The 17,099-nt window shown below is 46.4% G+C and overlaps 2 protein-coding genes across 3 annotated transcripts in view; one reads left to right on the top strand and one right to left on the bottom strand.

The window, feature by feature from the left end:
• Positions 1–1,199: 1,199 nt before the first annotated feature.
• Positions 1,200–2,198, top strand: Sft2d3 (SFT2 domain containing 3). Its single transcript, XM_069989491.1, has one exon. It carries the CDS (start codon positions 1,248–1,250, stop codon positions 1,896–1,898), a length of 651 nt encoding a protein of 216 aa, XP_069845592.1. The 5' UTR covers positions 1,200–1,247; the 3' UTR covers positions 1,899–2,198.
• Positions 2,199–4,101: 1,903 nt separating this feature from the next.
• The window catches only part of Wdr33 (WD repeat domain 33), a 113,521-nt gene continuing 100,523 nt past the window's right edge, over positions 4,102–17,099 (bottom strand). For both annotated transcript variants that reach the window (XM_069989489.1, XM_069989490.1), the window contains 5 exons: positions 14,416–14,851; positions 11,181–11,344; positions 11,008–11,100; positions 8,141–8,356; positions 4,102–5,897 (listed from right to left, as the gene is read on the bottom strand). In XM_069989489.1, the coding sequence (XP_069845590.1) occupies positions 5,665–5,897; positions 8,141–8,356; positions 11,008–11,100; positions 11,181–11,344; positions 14,416–14,851 (1,142 nt within the window). In that variant the 3' untranslated portion in view covers positions 4,102–5,664. The remainder of the gene's footprint in view (positions 5,898–8,140; positions 8,357–11,007; positions 11,101–11,180; positions 11,345–14,415; positions 14,852–17,099) is intronic.

Below are 17,099 nucleotides of genomic sequence, written 5' to 3'. Positions count from 1 at the left end.
TTGGGCCTGTTTTTAGAGAGGCCTGTGGAGAGGCGCTTCCTGGAGCAGAGCAGGGAAGGCCTATGGCGAGGCCTGCAGAGAAGGAAGAAAAAAGGAAAAGTTTTCAGCTTTGGAGGTTTGCAGACCAACTAATAAGGGTCAGGGCTGCCTATTGGAGGCTTGGAGGTTGGGTGGTTGAGGCTGCTCTTGAGTCTTGGTATCTAGCCCAGACAAGGTAGTCGAGGCCTCCTTTCTGGTGTAAATAAAAAATTTTTTGTCATCTTTAACAGTGCCTGGATGGACTGTCTCTCTTTAGAGGTCATAATTGTCAGGTATGGTTTTACATGCTTGTTATCACAGCCTCAGGAGATAAAAAACAAGTTTGAAGCCTGCCTAGGTAAAAGTACTTGAAACCATATTAAAAAAAAAAAAAAAAAGCCCAGATGCCAGTGTCTCATACCTGTAATCCTAGCTACTCAGGAGGCTGAGATCTGCGGTTTAAGGTTCAAAGTCAGCCCAGGCAGGAAAAGTCCATGAAACTCTTTATCTCCAGTTAACAACCAGAAAGCTGAAGGTGGCAGTGTGGCTCAAGGGCTAGAGTGCTCGCCTTGAACAAAAAAATCTCAGGGACAGCCACCAACAGTTCAAGCCCAGGACTGGCACTGGCAGGCATGCGCACTCACACACAGGATGTAGCTCAAGTGGTAAAACATTTGCTAAGCATGCAGGAGACACTGGGTTGATCTCTTCTATATCAAGAAAAAGGGAGACCAAAAGAAAAAAAAAAAACAGGTTGGATTTCCTAAGGAAATCGCCTACTTTCTGCAAATCTGAATGTTTATAAGAGTTAGTTTTTTGGTTCTGAGATAGCTGCAGAGATGCATGCCCTTTTAAGTACCATCAATGGTCTGGAGCGCCCCTACGGAGTCCGCTATCTTACCCAACTACACTGGAGTTTCAGGGACATCGCAGAGTTGTAAACAGAACATTCCCATCAAGAAGGCTCTCGTGACGACCACGCCATCAGTGGTGACCGGCTGCGAACACGAGGGTCGAACCAAACACAGGTGCCTACGGCAGACAACTCAGGGACGGCCCTGAAAACGCGGCTCCACGAAGGCTGCAGACTCCGCAAAGCGACCACAGCTGCGCTTCCGCGGACGTCACAATCCCCGCCCCTTCCTCCGCGGCTGACCAACCGCCGATCGTGGGCCGGGCAATGCCGGAAGCGGTGGTAGCCAGCGCTCGCCCCCGGCACCCCGGACAGCATGGCAGACCTCCACCGCCAGCTGCAGGACTACCTGGCACAAGGGAAGGCGGGAAAGCCTGCGGATGCGGAGCCGCTGCTCGCCTCCGGGCCGGCAGAAGCGCCAGCGGGTGGGAGCGGGCCGGCGGGCGCGTGGCTGGGCCGCGCGAGCCTGCGGTGGCCGTGGGCGCCGGGCCCCCTGGAGCCCGAGGCCGGGCCGGCGTGTCTGCCGAGCGTGACGCGCGGGCAGCGCTGGGCGGCTGGCGGCGGCTGCCTAGTGCTGGCCGCGCTCTGCTTCGGCCTCGCGGCGCTCCACGCTCCCCTGCTCCTGCTGCGCGCCCGCAAGTTCGCGCTGCTGTGGTCGCTGGGCTCGGTGTTGGCGCTGGCGGGCGGCGCGCTGCTGAGGGGCGGCGCGGCATGCGGGCGCCTGCTGCGCGGCGAAGAGACGCTGTCGCGGCCCGCGCTGCTGTACGCCGCCGCGCTGGGCGCCACGCTGTACGCCGCGCTGGGCCTGCGCAGTACGCCGCTCACGGCGCTCGGCGCCTGCGCGCAGCTAGCCGCGCTTCTGTACGCGCTGGCCGGGCTGCTGCCCTGGGGCGGGGTTGCCGCCCTGCGCCTGGCGCTTGGCCGCCTGGGCCGCGGAGCCGGCCTGGGCGGCGCGCTGCCGGTGTGAGCTCGCAGAGCCCGCCGCCCCGGGACCGGGGCGGGACGCGGAGCCGTCGCGGGACTCGCTGGCCCAGCTGGACTGCGGCGCCTGTTCCCAGGCCGCCACCCGCCCCGCGACGAAGGCCTGGACCTTGACGGTGACCTCAGAGCTGAGCCGGAACTCCAGAATTGCCGCTTTTCCTGCGGGCCTGGAGCAGGAGACACTCGCTGGGTTGGTGACCAAATGCTGTGCACGCACCCGAAGAAGCTGCTGCTGCGCCAGCGAGCTTTAGATTGCGCCGTTAAGAAGAAAAACAGGCACTTTGAATTAGCTGCTTCCGTGGCTTTTCTCGACTTTTCGTCACTTGAAAAATCCAGGGCTGTGTGTAGTTGGCATACATCTTGTTTGGGCGATGCTCCGCTATTTTCCCTTGCTCATTGTAAATGAACATAAAAGTTACGACATTCAACACTAAGTTTTAAAAGGCAACAACGGTTTACCTCTTTTTTAAAACTAAATTGTTAACATGGTGCCTTCTAATATTGGAGGAAAATTAGAAAAGGAATGCAATGGACCGAAAGAGGAATTCTCTGCCCTCCGATACCTGGTAGTCAATTCAGGTAAAGCTCATGGTATAGGTCTCTGCGTGACGGACCTGTGGAATTCCAAAGATAATTCTACATGCAGAATGCAGTGTTGGATGAAGATCAGTTTCTCTTGTGTTCTCATTCGTATTCTGCCTCTCGCTTTTGAAAGCAGTTTGCAATTTGCAGGCAGGTCCTGATGCGGTGGGAAATGCTTTTCCTATGCAATCGCTGTTATTTCACAGCTCAGCCTGGTTTTGTTTTGGTAGGGAAGTTATTTTGTAGAGATCTTCACCACTTACTTTTACAAAGCCTACCTTTATTTATTGCCAGAAAGTATGGATCCAGTATACTGACAAGTCCAGAAAAATTACACATTTTGTAACCATAAACTACAAAATAAAATGTTTAGAATTTAATCATATGTAGCTCTCACTTGACCAGCAGAATGACTTGAAGAATCACACAATACATAGTGACCTCTCACCTATCACAGGAGTTATGTTGGAGAGACCCTGGGATAGGTGAAAATCTGAAGTAGCAATAAAGGAACCGCGATATAGTAAGAGACAACTGTAACGTTGCTACCCCGAGGATTTTTCACCTATCACGGGGTCTCTGGGATTTAACTCTCGCGATAGGCCCGGGATCACTGTATAGGTGTGCAGAGTTGGAAAGCCACTGCTGTTGGTGCTAGATTCCAGTGTTACCTTAACAAAGCGTGCAGGGCCACATGAACACTGGAGCCCCAAAGGTGTGCTCCGCCATGAGCCCCTCCCCAAGATGTGACATTAGAACAGAGTGATGGGCTACCACTCTTAAGACTAAGGACACTTTGTTCCTATGTTGGCAGAAGGCTTCCTACCTAAGTAAATACTGTATTTCCAAGATGATTTTTTTTTAATGGGGAAGGCCTGTGTCACTGGCTACTTTTTAGCCCACCTCAGTTAAAATCTGTTACGAATTTAGAATTTGCATGGCTGATTTTACAATTTCAGCACACTTTTATGTTGATGTTATATTGAAGTCTAGATCTTTAAAAATTCTGCCTCAACACTATCTTAGGAATTCATTAATTGAGCCGGGCATCAGTGGCTCACACCTATAATCCTAGCTACTCAGGAGGCTGAGAGCTGAGGGTCGAGGTTCAAAGCCAGCCCAGGCAAGAAACTCCGTGAGACTATTATCTCCAATAAACCACTAGAAAATTGGAAGTGGTGCTGTGGCTCAAGTGGTACAGCGCTCGCCTTGAGCTGAAGAGCACAGGGACAGCACCCAAGCCCAGAGTTCAAGTTCCACGACGACCAAATAAAAAATAAAAAATCTAGGTTCTATAAAACTCAAAAAGCACAATATTGTGTATTTTGATAGTGTTGCCTTAAAATGCCATATACAGTCTAATGTTTAATGTAGAGATTTCTCTTTTACCTAAATGAATTCTCAGATTGTGATATTTATCTGTTCTTTCCACATGAAAGATGGGAGCCTATTCTAAGTCTTTGTAGCCCTTTTTAGCTTCTTGGAATTGGATTATAGTTTTATTTTATGCCATACAAATGATGGGCAAGTAAAACTTATCCACAAACCTGAGCAATCCTGAGCATTTGTGTTTTTATAGGGTACTGATGTTTTTAATTCTGAAGTAAAGTGAGCTGGGTGCCTGTTATCTATGCTAATCAGGGAGGCTGAAATGAGGATCACTGTTCCAGACTAGCCCAGACAAAACAGGTCATGTTTCAGACACACTGGCACATGCTTGTCACCTCAGCTATAGCAGGATGCATAAACAGGAGGATCTTGGACCAGGTCTGTCTGAGACAAAAGTCCTTACCTCAAAAGGGTTCAGAAGGTCATGGCTGACGCAGTAGAGTGCCTGCCTAGCAAGTTCAAAGTCCGGAATTCTAACTGCAACATTTTCTCACTCTGTGGAAGTAACTTAGCTGTTACCATTTTCCTACTAATAAGGCCCAACTACACCAGTGTCCCTTTTATCAGCAATCACCAAGATTTCCAGTAAACTTATGTCCAATGCCAAACTGAAGCTGGCAATACAGTAATGGCTTGCACATAGACTAATAGGGCTGCCACAGACTAATAAAAGCTTCCTTATAAAATAAAACAGTTCGGCATCAGCATGGAAATAGGAAAGGGGTGGGATCTCAAACTGAATTTTTACTTTCAGTCCAAACTGAACCAAATGTTTTATTTAAAACAAGAACATGTTATGGATAAGAACTTTTGTCTTATTATAAATTAGAGTTATCTTCTACTTTCAACATTGGTATTTCCACAAAGCTAGTAATGGAAAAGTAGGAGTATATTTTGAAAAATTTAGGGGATATTTTGTCCATTTCTTCTTCAACTTAAGTGTGTGAAGTGATTGTCAGTAAAGTATGTCATTAATTTCTGGCTTACAGCACATTCCTTTCCTCGTAGAAACAAAGCAGTTTAAGTCTAAAGTGAGATTGCCAGAGATGTAACCAAGGCAAAGCTCCTAGCTGGACAACTAGAGCTCAAGGCTCAAGTTTTTCTTCAGAGTAGGATTTTCCATCTGCCACACCCTGTTTGAAGCCCTGAGCCTGCTTCCAATTACATTAGTTATTAAGTGTCCTCTGTAACAACAGTGTAACAGTATAGATATGAAACATCGATGCAAGCACCCCGGTTCACAAATGAAATCCATTTAGAAGACAGCAGTTCCCTGAACTGAACACCAACAGTAAGTGAACAACAACCCCTCATATCAGATGTGATGGAAAGCAAGGGTTTTCTTAAGGCAAGCACTTGACGACCAGTTTTTGGTGGGTTTTTTTTCTGTTAATTCTTGCGTAAATCACATTCTGTATTCATACAAAAACAATGTTTTTTTTTTTCCTCTGACAAACTGTACATATAGAAACAAATTTCCAATTGGACATGAACTTAAATTATAGAGGTGCTCCATGTCTTGTATACTTAAAAAAAAAAAAAGATTCCAGCTTTTATCTTCACAAAACAACATAGGAGTTGGAGCAATGAAGGTGGACAGGACAAGACAGCCGGCCACTCTAGGTGGCCAGCAGCAGTCTCTTCATCTCCAAGACCTCAGCAGGGGTTCCTGGGACACTCAGAAGAGTTCAGAGCTACATTGGTGCAGGCTTCTTTTTGCTTTAAGTCCACACAGATTCTTAAAATACTGTCCAGAGAGGCCTAGGGGTTAGCCTCCACTTCTACCGACCCCTACCACCACCTCCCCTTGAAGCACCTCTCCTTGGTGGCCCAGAGTTCATGTTACTCCCTCTACCCCAGTTACTGCCACTCCTGCCCCCTCGAGAAGGGGTGCCACTGCCCGGAGGTCCCCCAAAAGGTTCGTCTCTGTGGTATCCATCATGGTGGTCACCATCCAAGGAGCTGGAGCGCCCCGATTTTGGCACTCTCTGGGAAGGTCCTGGGCCCCCTCGTCCTGAAACAAAACATTGATTTCACAAGTGACTTTTTGCATTAGGTGTTTGTCCATACCTAGTATACAGGCTTTCACTGATTACAGTAGATCATTTCTGGGAGCTTCTAAAGAGATTCAGAGCACTACAGGTATGCCTCCACCCCCACTTCCTGACCTGAACCTGTCCCATTCCCAGCCTAACATGTGGCCGTGGTCCCCAGGGCTGTGTGATGGAAGACAAAAAGCTAAGAGGAAACCACCACACTGGAACATATGGAAGTGTGTCTGTTCTCCTTGCCACCTATTTTAAGGAAGTATTTCAAAGCAGTGGCTAGACTCTGAAAGTAATAAAGGCATCTGATTATATAAACACAATGGGATTGTAATTATCCATTAGAAAGAACGATACCATTTGGAAAGAAATGGAAAGACCGGGAAACAATCATGTTTAAGGAAGCCAGGTGCAGAGAGACAAAGGACCATGCTCTCCCTTCCAGGTGGAAGCCAGGTTTAGCCTATAAACTTCTAAGTAAATGTGTAGGGTAGAATGCAAGTGTATACAAATGTATTCACTGAAATACTGTAAATTCAAGGGAGATCTCAAATAGTATAATTGCTTAGAAAGGCAGAGTCAAAGTTCAGCAAAATCAGGTGTGGGTATTTGAAAGGGGGTGGTGTGGGGTCAATGGAAAAGGGGTATGCAGGAAAGTCCATGAGACTCTCATCTCCAATAAACCACTAGGAAACCTGAAGTGGCATTGTGGCTCAAGTGGTAGCTAAAGAGCTCAAGGACAGTGCCTAAGCCCAGAGTTCAAGCCCCACAACTGACCAAAAAAAAAAGAAATGATGTTAGGTTAGTGATAGGATTCCAGATAGGATCAGTGTTCCAGTGTTTACTGTGACTATTCCATGACTATTCTGTGGGGCACTTTGGATTCCTTTTACACAGTTTAGGGAAATAAAGTATTTCTTGAACCCCCCCCCCAAAAAAAGCAAAACACACTGGCTTTCAGATTTATTTCTTCTAGGTTTGAATTAACTTGTTTTAGCCTTGGTCAAACATGTTAATTTTATCTTTCAAAAACATTTTCTCAGGCCCAGAGTTCAAGCCCCACGACCAACAAAAAAAAAAAAAAAAAAAAAAAGAAAAACATTTTCTCAGCTAAGAGCAAGTGGCTCACACCTGTAATCCTAGCTAGTTAGGAAGCTGAGATCTGAGGATCCTAGTTCAAAGCCAGCCTAGGTAAGAAAGTCTAAGATTTTTGTCACCAAATACCCAAAAGTGAAACAGTGGCTAAAGTGGTAGAGCACAGGTCCTTGGCCAAGAGACTACAAGAGTATTCTTAGTGCCCAGTAAGCCATTTCACAGCACACTGGCAACAAAATGTATTTGGGTGAAGGAGGTCTCCTGGTGATACATCAGTAATTTCTGGAAGCACTGCAAATGCAACACCAGTGATGCATAAGTTGGGACACACAACAGTTGTGTTTCTTGCAGCGCCCAAGCACACACACAGGCCACTGCCTAACCCACCTGAGACCAGACTTGTAGTCAGCATTTGGTGGCTGCTACCTGGCTCAAAGTGCTACCTTTTATAAAATACAGACACAAAAATTTCAAAGTAGAAATATAATCTATTGCCATCCTGGAAACATACCCTGAGTACTGTGATCTGCTCCGAAGCAGTGTTCGTCCCAGATTTAAAAAAAAAAAAAAGGCAGCACAAGCAGGGTGCCAATGGCTATGACTGTGATGATCTCAGCTACTCAGGAGGCTGAGATCAGAGGATTGCAATTGAAAGCTAGCCTAGGAAGGAAAATCTGTGAGACTCTTATTTTCAATTAACCACCCAAAAACCTTAAGTAAAGCTGTAACTCAAGTGGTAGAGCACCAGCCTTGAGTGAATAAGCTCAGTGACAGTGCTCAGGCCTTAATTTCAAGCTCCAAAGCCAGCATTGAGGACAACTTGAAAAGCTCTAGATAGTCATCAGTGGAGGCAGGACGTCACTGCTGACCAGTCACCAGGAAGCACACATAGCAGAGTAGAGGAGCTCTTTGCAATTTGAAGAGTCAAATGGGAAACCCTGAGTAAACCAGGGATTTCTGGAAGCTAAGCTTCTCATTTCTGGGTACAGCTGCAGATATGAAATGGACACAAAGTGACTTGACAGCAAACAATGCTGCATAGCCTAGAACCCAGGTATAAATGAGGCCTCCCGTGCCCATTCAGCCCCTGCAACTGTAACTGCAGGCCTCCTCCTACCTTTGCTTCCTCGGTCCTCAGAAGGGCCCCCTGGAGCCTCCATTTCTCTGAGGTCAGAAGTACCTGGCCCATCATGCCAGGGGCGCTTTCGAGGTGGTAGGGAAGCCATATCCATGCCTTGAAGAGAAGAGGACCGTTCTCGGCTGGCTGGGGAATGGCCATCATGAGGGGGGTGATCTGGGCGGGGAGGGTCACGAAAATGTTCATGACCTGGCCCTGAAATAGGAAGCATATAACACTGTAGCTGCAAAGAGCCTGATAATACCATGAAATACAGTGTGGCTGAAAACAGATGGAAATGAGTGTGGGAGGCCTGGCTCCGGTGTTAGAGTGTTAGTCCATTAATGAGTAAAAGCATCAGATATGGAGGTACAGTCCTAGTCTTGGACTAGAAAGAGAGACCCAGGTGCTGGTGGCTCATACCTGTAATCCTAGCTATAGAGGAGGCTGAGATCTGAGGATCATGACTCAAAAGCCAGCCTAGCAGGAAATTCCCATGAGACTCTTTTTTTTTTTTTGGGGGGGGGGTCCGGTCATGGGGCCTGAACTCTGGGCCTGGGTGCTGTCCCTCAGTTCTTCAGCTCAAGGCTAGCGCTCTACCTCTTGAGCCACAGAGCCACTTCCGGCTTTTTTCTTTTTTTGCTTATGTGGTGCTAAGGAATCGAACCCAGGGCCTCAGGTATGCAAGGCAAGTGCTCTACCACTGAGCCACCTTCTCAGCCCTCCCATGAGAGTTATCTCCAATAAACTTACTCAGAAAACTGGAAGTGGTGCTGTGGCTCAAGTGGTAGAGCACTTGCCTTGAACTGGAGAGCTCAGGGACAGTGCCCAGGCCCAGAGTTCAAGACCGATGACTGACAAAAAAAAAAAAAAAAGTGGGGGGTGATGGGAGGAGAGAAACAGATGGAAATGACACAGAGAATACAGAGTAGAGAATCACTCAGGAAACATCTGGTTAACAGTCAGGTGTTAAGTCACACTATGAATTCATATAATTATTGTATCGCCTATAATAAGAGACAGGTGTAGTCTAAACATAGCTCTCAGTCATTTTAGTCATACAATGTTTTGTTTTTTTCTTCCTAGATCCTTTTTTCAGTGGTATTGGGGTTTGGACTCAAGTCTTGAGCTTACCAGACCAACACTCTACTACTGAGCCTTGCTTCCATCCCTACTTTTCATTGACTAGGACCTCACTTCTGGTCTGGGCCTGTGTCTATTTTAGGCTTTCTGTTTTTGCTGGAATGACAGATGTGCTACTGTATCCAGCTTCCTTCATGAAGATGATGTCTCAGAGACATTTCTGCCCAAGCTGGCCCAAAACCATAACCCTCCCAATCTCAGGTTCCCACACAGTTTAGAATGACCGGTATGAGTCACTGTGCCCAGCATAGAAGTGGCCTTGGGAACTTTTCTGCCGAGGCTAAAGTTAAACCTCAATTCTCAGCCTCCTATGTAGCTAAGATTATTGATATAAGCCACTGGGTACCTGGCTGTACCTGGAAGTTTTTATATTTGTGAAATGCTTTGTATTCTTAAAAATTCTGAAGCAGGCACTGGAGGCTCACACTTTAAGCCTAGTTACTCAGAAGGCTGAGATCTGAGGATCAAAGTTCAAAGGCAGCCTGGGCAGGGAAGTCAATGAGATTCTTATCTCCAATAAACCACCAGAAATACAGAATTAGAGCTATAGCTCAGAGTGGGAGAATGTTAGCCTTAGGAAACAAAAAAAAGGCTCAGTGACAGTGCCTAGCCCCAGAGTTTAAGCCCCGCAACCAATGAGATTGTAATGATAAAAACTATTATCTTCGCTGGGCGCTGGTGGCTCACACCTATAATCCTAGCTACTCAGGAGGCTGAGATCTGAGGATCGCGGTTCAAAGCCAGCCTGGGCAGGAAAGACCATGAGACTCTTATCTCCAATAAACCACCAGAAAACCGGAAGTGGCGCTGTAGCTCAAGTGGTAGAGTGCTCACCTTGAGCTGAAGAGCTGAGGGACAGTGCCCAGGCCCAGAGTTCAAGCCCCACAAGCCCCACGACCGACCAAAAAAAACGAAAAAAAAAAAACAAAAAAAAACTATTATCTTCAAATACAGATAAAGAATATTTTAAGGTAAAGAAAATGTTAATTTATTTACCTTTATCTTACAAAAACCAGATGAGTAGGTGCCAGTGGCTCACACCTATAATCCTAGCAGGAGACTGAGATCTGAGGAGCATTGTTCAAAGCCAAGGGGGCCCAGGAAAGTCTGTGAGATTCTTATCTCCAATTAAGTAGCAACAAGCCAGAAGTGAAGCTGTGGCTTAACCAGTAGAACATCAGCCTTAAGTGAAAGAGCTAAGAGACAGCAACCAGGCCCAATACTGGGACACACACAAGATGATGGTTCTTGCCTGTAATCCTAGTTATTCAGGAGGCTGTAATCTGAGAATTGTAGTTTGAAGCCAGCCTGGGCAGAAAATTGCATGCGACTTATCTCTAATTAACCATCAAAAAACTAGAAGTGGAGCTGGGGCTCTAGGGGTAGAACACTAACTTTAAGCAAAAAATGCTTAGGGACAGTGTCCAGGGCCTGATTTCAAGCCCCAAAACTGGTACTACAACAACAACAACAAAATGCATAATCAGTGAAAAGAATGGCATTATTTTATAATTGAACAAATTACCATCTGACTTGAAAGAAAAGGCTGAATTCTGTCACCTACTTCTAAACTCCATTTCCTGTGGTAAATTGCTGTAGTAGAGGGACAAGAAGACAACCAGCCTCCCCAAGAAAGGACCTGGTGACGGTCCCTGGGACGCCAACTTTGTAAACTGCTGGCCTAGAGATTACATGCCTGAAGAGATAGCAAGCATATCTCTTACCTGGCTCTCGGTTTCCATCCCATGAGTCTGGCTTCCGTCCTCCTTCAAAGCGAGGGAACTCGTCAGGAGTAGGCAGTAAGCCTTTCCTCCCTCCTACACAGAAGGCAGACAACACTGTCACAGGCCACCCAGCTGCACTCACAGCCACCCCTCCTCAGTGCATCCCTGCTTACCTCGTGGGGTACCCCGGCCTCGGCCTCTGAGATCTCGTCCTCGGGCCGCTTCATCAGAAGCATCAAAACTCTCTTCTGGACCAAAGTCTTCAGGACCTGGAAAGCCATCCCTTCCTCTGGGGGGGACTCGACCCTCATGTCTCGGGGGGGCTCCTCTTCTGAAGCTGTGAAGAAAGACCAGTATGTCCAAATCCTGGAACACCCTGTGACCCCACGGATGCCAGAGGAATGTGACAGGAGAAGCTAAGGTACAAGATTAATGGGGAGGAAAAACAAAAACAAAAACAAGATAACACTACACAGTTTTTTAAGTATCCACTTGATAATCCTAATATCAGAGGTCAAAGAGACCAGAAGGACATGTAAGGGAGGTGAACATTTTTAAGTGCTTGCATCACACCAACTGTTTCCATGTATTATTTTGTGTTATTTCCTCTTCTTACCTTACCATCTACAGCTGGTCCTATTAACTCTTTCTCTGATGACTATGCTGAGGACTGAGACCCAAAGCCACGTAGAAAGTACAGGCTGTGATTTGAACTCAGCCAGTCTTATAGGGGGAAGAAAGGGAGGAAGGTATGTGCATGTACATGCTGGCATGAATTCAGAGCCTAGGAACTCTCCCTTTCTTTTACCACTTCAACCACAGCTCAACTTTCCAGACTTTGGTGGTTAAGTGAAGACTCATGGATTTCCTGCCTCAGCTGGCTTTGAACCAAGGCCCTCAAATCTCAGCCAAACAGCTATCAACCAGTCATGACATTTAGCACAGACTCGTTACCCTGCTTCCCAAATATATTTCAATGTCAACTACTTTTGTTTCTTTGTTTAGTTGTTTTTCTTTTTTTTTTCTTTTTTTGGTTGGTTGTGGAGCTTAAACTTAGGGCCTGGGCATTGTCCCTGAGCCTCTTGGTGCTCAAGTGGTAGGCTAGCACTCTACCAACTGAGCCACAGCTCCACTTCCAAATTGGTTGGTTTTTTGAGACAGGGACGCTTCTAAGCTGGATGTCCATAACAATACACAGGGCTCATCTTGCAGACAGACCATTAGAAAAGTGTGTGTGTATATACATACAAATACATGCAAATATATACACAGAAAGAGACTGCACAATGCAAATATTATACCACTATACCATAGTATTATATACTATGCAAATATTATATCACTTTATATAAGGGATTTGAGCATCTTCAGATTTTAGTATGTCCTGGAACCAGTGCCTCTCAGATATTGACAGACAACTATATATTAATGTCAGGCAGTGCTAAGTACTACATAGAAATACAAAGATGGGCAGAAGATCTCACCAGAGTGAGACACACACCTGGAGAGGGTGTTCAAGACCCAGAAGTACAAGTGTTTCTGAAGAGCAGCACAAAGTTGGGATAGCACAAGCCTAGGCAGGCTATGGGCCTGTCACTGGTAGATAAAGTACAATTCAATGAGATATAACAAAATGTGAGAATTCTGCACAAGACAGAGAGTCACGTAATCAATAACAGTTATGCAGATGCTAAGCTCTTGTAGGTACTTTAGAGCATGCCTGAGTATCATTGAGAAGCCCTTAAGAACACCAACGTTGGAAAACTGGCTCAGCGGTAGTACTTGCCCCTCATGCATGAGGTCCTGGGTTTGATTCCTCAGCACCACATAAATAGAAAAGGCTGAAAGTGGCACTATGGCTCAAGTGGTAGAGCACTAGCCTTGAGCTGAAGAGCTCAGGGACAGTGCCTAAGCAATTAATGGTTTCCTTTTCAGTCCCATTTCCCCAACCCCCCACTCCCCATATACACACACTTCGCACCCACACACACTTTGACTCAAAAAGAAGAGAGAATGAAGCTGGGTGGGTGCTAGGGGCTTACCCCTGTAATCCTAACTACTCAGGAGGCTGAGATCTGAGGATCATGGTTCAAGACTTTCTCAGGTGGGAAAGTCTGTGTGACTCTTATCTCCAATAAGCTACTCAGAAAAAGCTGGTGGTAGAGCTCTAGCCTTGAGCAAAATGAAGCTAAGAGAATAGTGCCCAGGCCCTGAGTTCAAGCACCAGGACCAGCACAAAAGTGGGGAGGGGAGAAATGCCTCTGCTCTGCTCTGCTACCTTAGAGACTTATCAGTCATTCATTTTCTTTTCTGGTGCTGATAGGCTTGAACTCAGGCCCTTGGTGCTGTCCCTTAGCTTTTTTTGCTCAAAACTGGCACTCTATCAATTAAGCCACAGTTCCACTTATGGCTTTGAAGTAGAGGTGTGGCTCAAGTGGCTTATAGCAGTTAACTGGAGATAAAGAGTTCCACAGACTTTTCTGCCCAGGCTGGCTTCAAGCTGCAATCTTCAAATCTCAGACTCCTGAGTAACTACGATTACAAGCATGAGCCACCAGCACTTGGCTTAGGCATTGTTCTGAATACCATCTCTAGAGTGAATGATGGCCAGTCCCGAGTGCATCACATACTGGCAACAACAGTGGGAAATGTAGTAAGACAAGGGATGGACACAGAAGAGTAGTCAAGGCAGGAATGCTTAATGAAGGGGTTTTATGGCTGGCTTTCAACAAGCATACCCCTGAAAATGGAAAAACCCAGCCCTAGTTGTCTGGCCCCTGTCAAGAGAATGTTGACTGTACTATCTACTCACAGATTTCTAGTACAGGTCAAAGAAGGTGACAGCCACTGGCATAGAGTAAACAATTATCAGAATTATAGCCCTCACTATTATTTTGAGTCTCTCAATATTAAACCAATTCATGGGTTTTTTTCTATTTTGTCTATTCTTTTTATGTTCCAAGCAAATTGAGTGTCCAAGTCTGTTCTAAACTTAAAACGAAGAGTGTTTTCAGTTCAACTTGACTTTGTTAAGATCTTTACACAAGAACTATATTTTCCAATCAGGGAAAAAATATATATTTATTTTCAATCAAGGTATTGGGCTATTTCGCCACCTAATCAAGATGAACCTGGAAATTTTGAATCAGATCCAAGACACGGATCTATTTTTTGTTCTTTTTCCCCTCCTCTCCTCTCTAAAAGCCCCTTCCCCAAAACATGTCTAAACAGCAAATAAAAAAAGAACCACATATGGCATAACTTTGAAGTCTAAATGCAAAGCCTAGAGAGAACAGGCTAGTAATTATTATTGTGCTCTCCCTCAGCGAAAAATCACTTTTGCAGGGAGAACAGTTTATAACAAGCCCCGGGGAAGGTGTAGCAGACCCAACACAGTGTGCTTCCCACCTTTCTTCTCTGCGCCCTCGAAAACGTGGGTCCTCAGGATCCCGGGGGAATCGTTCATCTCCAGGTCTGCGGCCTTCCCAAGCCCCTGGTGGGCCTCGGGCAGCACCCCGGCCATCCCCCTCGCTGAATTCCCTGTGGTCAGGGGGAAATGGCGGCCCGGGCCCCCCTCGCCTCCACTTCTCTTCTTGTGGCAAAGGTCCTCCTCGTCCCTCAAACTCCCGCAACCGGTGGCCAAAGCGCTTGTCAGGATGGAAGTCATCTGGTCTGAAGTCGTCTGGGAAATCGGGGTGGGGGCCACGCCTGTCTGGGGGACCCCTGCAGTCCTGGCCACCCCGGAAAGGCCCTCTCTCAGGCCCATGGTCAGGGCCAGCACTCTGCTCATGCCGTCTTTCTGACATCGGGCCCAGGTGGTGGTTGGGAGGGCCACGGGATTCACCTAAAGAAAACAAAGCTGACTGTTACCAGAACTCCCAGGATGCCTGCAGGCCTGACCTGCAGGGTAAGCATGGTTCCAAGTGCACTCCTCCTTAGGAACAGTTCTGGCTTCTCAGAACGCTGAGGAGACATGCCCACTGAAGACCAGAGGCCTTGGAGCATAGATAATCTCAAGCAACTTGACCTGGGACAAATCACGAACCTCCAATGAAATCAGCAGTGGCCACCTCCAACCACATGCTAAAAAGCGTAAGCAAGCAACAAACAAAAATAAAAAGCTTAAGCAAGCCTCCTGGTATAAGAATGAGCTTCCCTTCCCTAGCCTTCAGACTTCATTTGGTCCACAGACTCCACACTGGAGGCAAACATACAGAGAAAGGCAATTCTGCAAGCCAGGAGGCCTGGAGTGCATTGTGCAATTGGGAAGGCCGCCAAGGTGAGCACTGCAAAGCGTCTCCATGCTGAGGCCACCCCTCACCCCTGGCTCATTTTACAGGATTTCCTAACTCCCTAGAAAGCTTAACACATCCTTCCACAGAGCTGATGGAGCCATAGGCCCTCGTCTCACTGCTTGATGACCAAACAGCCAGGCTGGGCTTCGGTTCCTAGGTTTGCATGCACACCTTTTCTGCTCCTTATGATGAATGATGTGCTTCCAGTGTTTGCAGACAGGAATCCCACTCAAGACCTTTGAAAATATTTGAATGTATGCAATATGCTCCAAGTATCTGAACTGGGGGTCTTGCTCTATGATACAGGGTTGTCTAACATGTGTCAGGCCCCAGGTTCAATTCCCAGGACCACAGGGAACAAAACAAACAAACAACTAAACAAAATGAAAGGCCAGGGAGTTGTTTTCCCAGTGACCACTGCATAGTACACTTATGTTTTGTCAACATGTTATTTAAATCAAACATTTTTTTTTCAAAAAGAGGCACAAAGGGACACATGCTTCTAAATCAACTATGTTTTTAAGATGAAAATGACAAGCTGGGTTCATGCCTTTTACTGCAGCTCCCTGGCAGAAAGTCCTCCATGCGTCAGTCATAACCTTGTCATCCGGTGTGCTCCCTTTCCTTTCTTTTAACCACCTCATTTACTCCTCTCACCATTTACCATGGATAAAAACAGAAATATTAGTATAAAAATATGCCATTAGGAAGTGTTGCTCCTCTGTGCTAAGGAAAGCCCCTTCTAAGTGATTCCCAATTTCCTCTAGTAGATGGGCTCTCAGTTCTCAGTGTGTCCCTGCAGTGAAAGACTTCTCTGGATTCATGCTGCTTAAGTTTGTGAAACTTCACCCAGCTAACCTCTGGCCTGAGAAAGCTACACGTGTTCTTCTTGAACATACTAATATACATTAATCCTCTCATTTTCTCTGAATACATGAAAGTACCTGCTCCCTAAGGAAAAAGCCCACACTACAAATGAGAATGGATGAGGCCATTACAGATGGGGCAGTAGAGCAGCTAATCAAGCTGGGAACAACAGGGACTTTCCTGGCTCTCCCTTCTTTCTTTGGGTTCTGGGGAGGGAGGAAAAGAGGGAGGGGAGGCAAGAAGGAAAGTGAAGAGAGAAGGGCAGAGAAAGGGGGGAAATGAGGAAGAAGTAGAACACACAGGAGATGGATGGAAAGAGCATTTGTGTGGTACTTTTTTCCTTAGGGTCCCTAAGCTTCAAAAGTGGTTCTTGACACTTTCTCTACTATGGCTCTCGCGATTCTGTGTCTGTAATGACCCTTTGCATGCAATAGGATGGAAAGAAACACTTTCTCAGTGACCTTGTCTTGCTCTTTCCTACCATTAGTCTCACATAAATTCAACACTGACCTCCAACACATAAATTCCAAAAGTCCAGAGCTATTAAATGCTGAAGACTCCTCTTAAATTGGTAAGTTGGAAGTAAAAGCATCTACTATGTATCTAACACAGTGTAGTAGAGTAGTTTTGTGAGGTAATCTCCCAGAATCCTGATTTACAGACATGTGACTTCTCTTCCCTAGGAGGGCTAGCTAGACATAACTGCTAGTCAACCCTGTACCCACACTCCATGTCCTCAACTCTCCCTTCAAAAGTGTACCCATCGTACATCCACTCCAACCCTGTTCCATAGAGAGTCGAGCTCAACTCCAATACTCTACAGGGCTCTTTCAACAAGAGGGATTATCTCTGAACTTCCCATTACTCCACTCCCAAATAGAAGAAACCTCATCTCTTCATCTTTTATACTGTCAAAAATAGGAAGCACCA

This window comes from Dipodomys merriami, unplaced genomic scaffold (genome assembly GCF_024711535.1).
Source record: "Dipodomys merriami isolate MVZ:Mamm:240054 unplaced genomic scaffold, mDipMer1.0.p SCAF_38, whole genome shotgun sequence".
Lineage (NCBI taxonomy): Eukaryota > Metazoa > Chordata > Mammalia > Rodentia > Heteromyidae > Dipodomys > Dipodomys merriami.
Note: the sequence above shows the minus strand (reverse complement) of the source record. Positions and strands in the feature narration are given on the sequence as shown.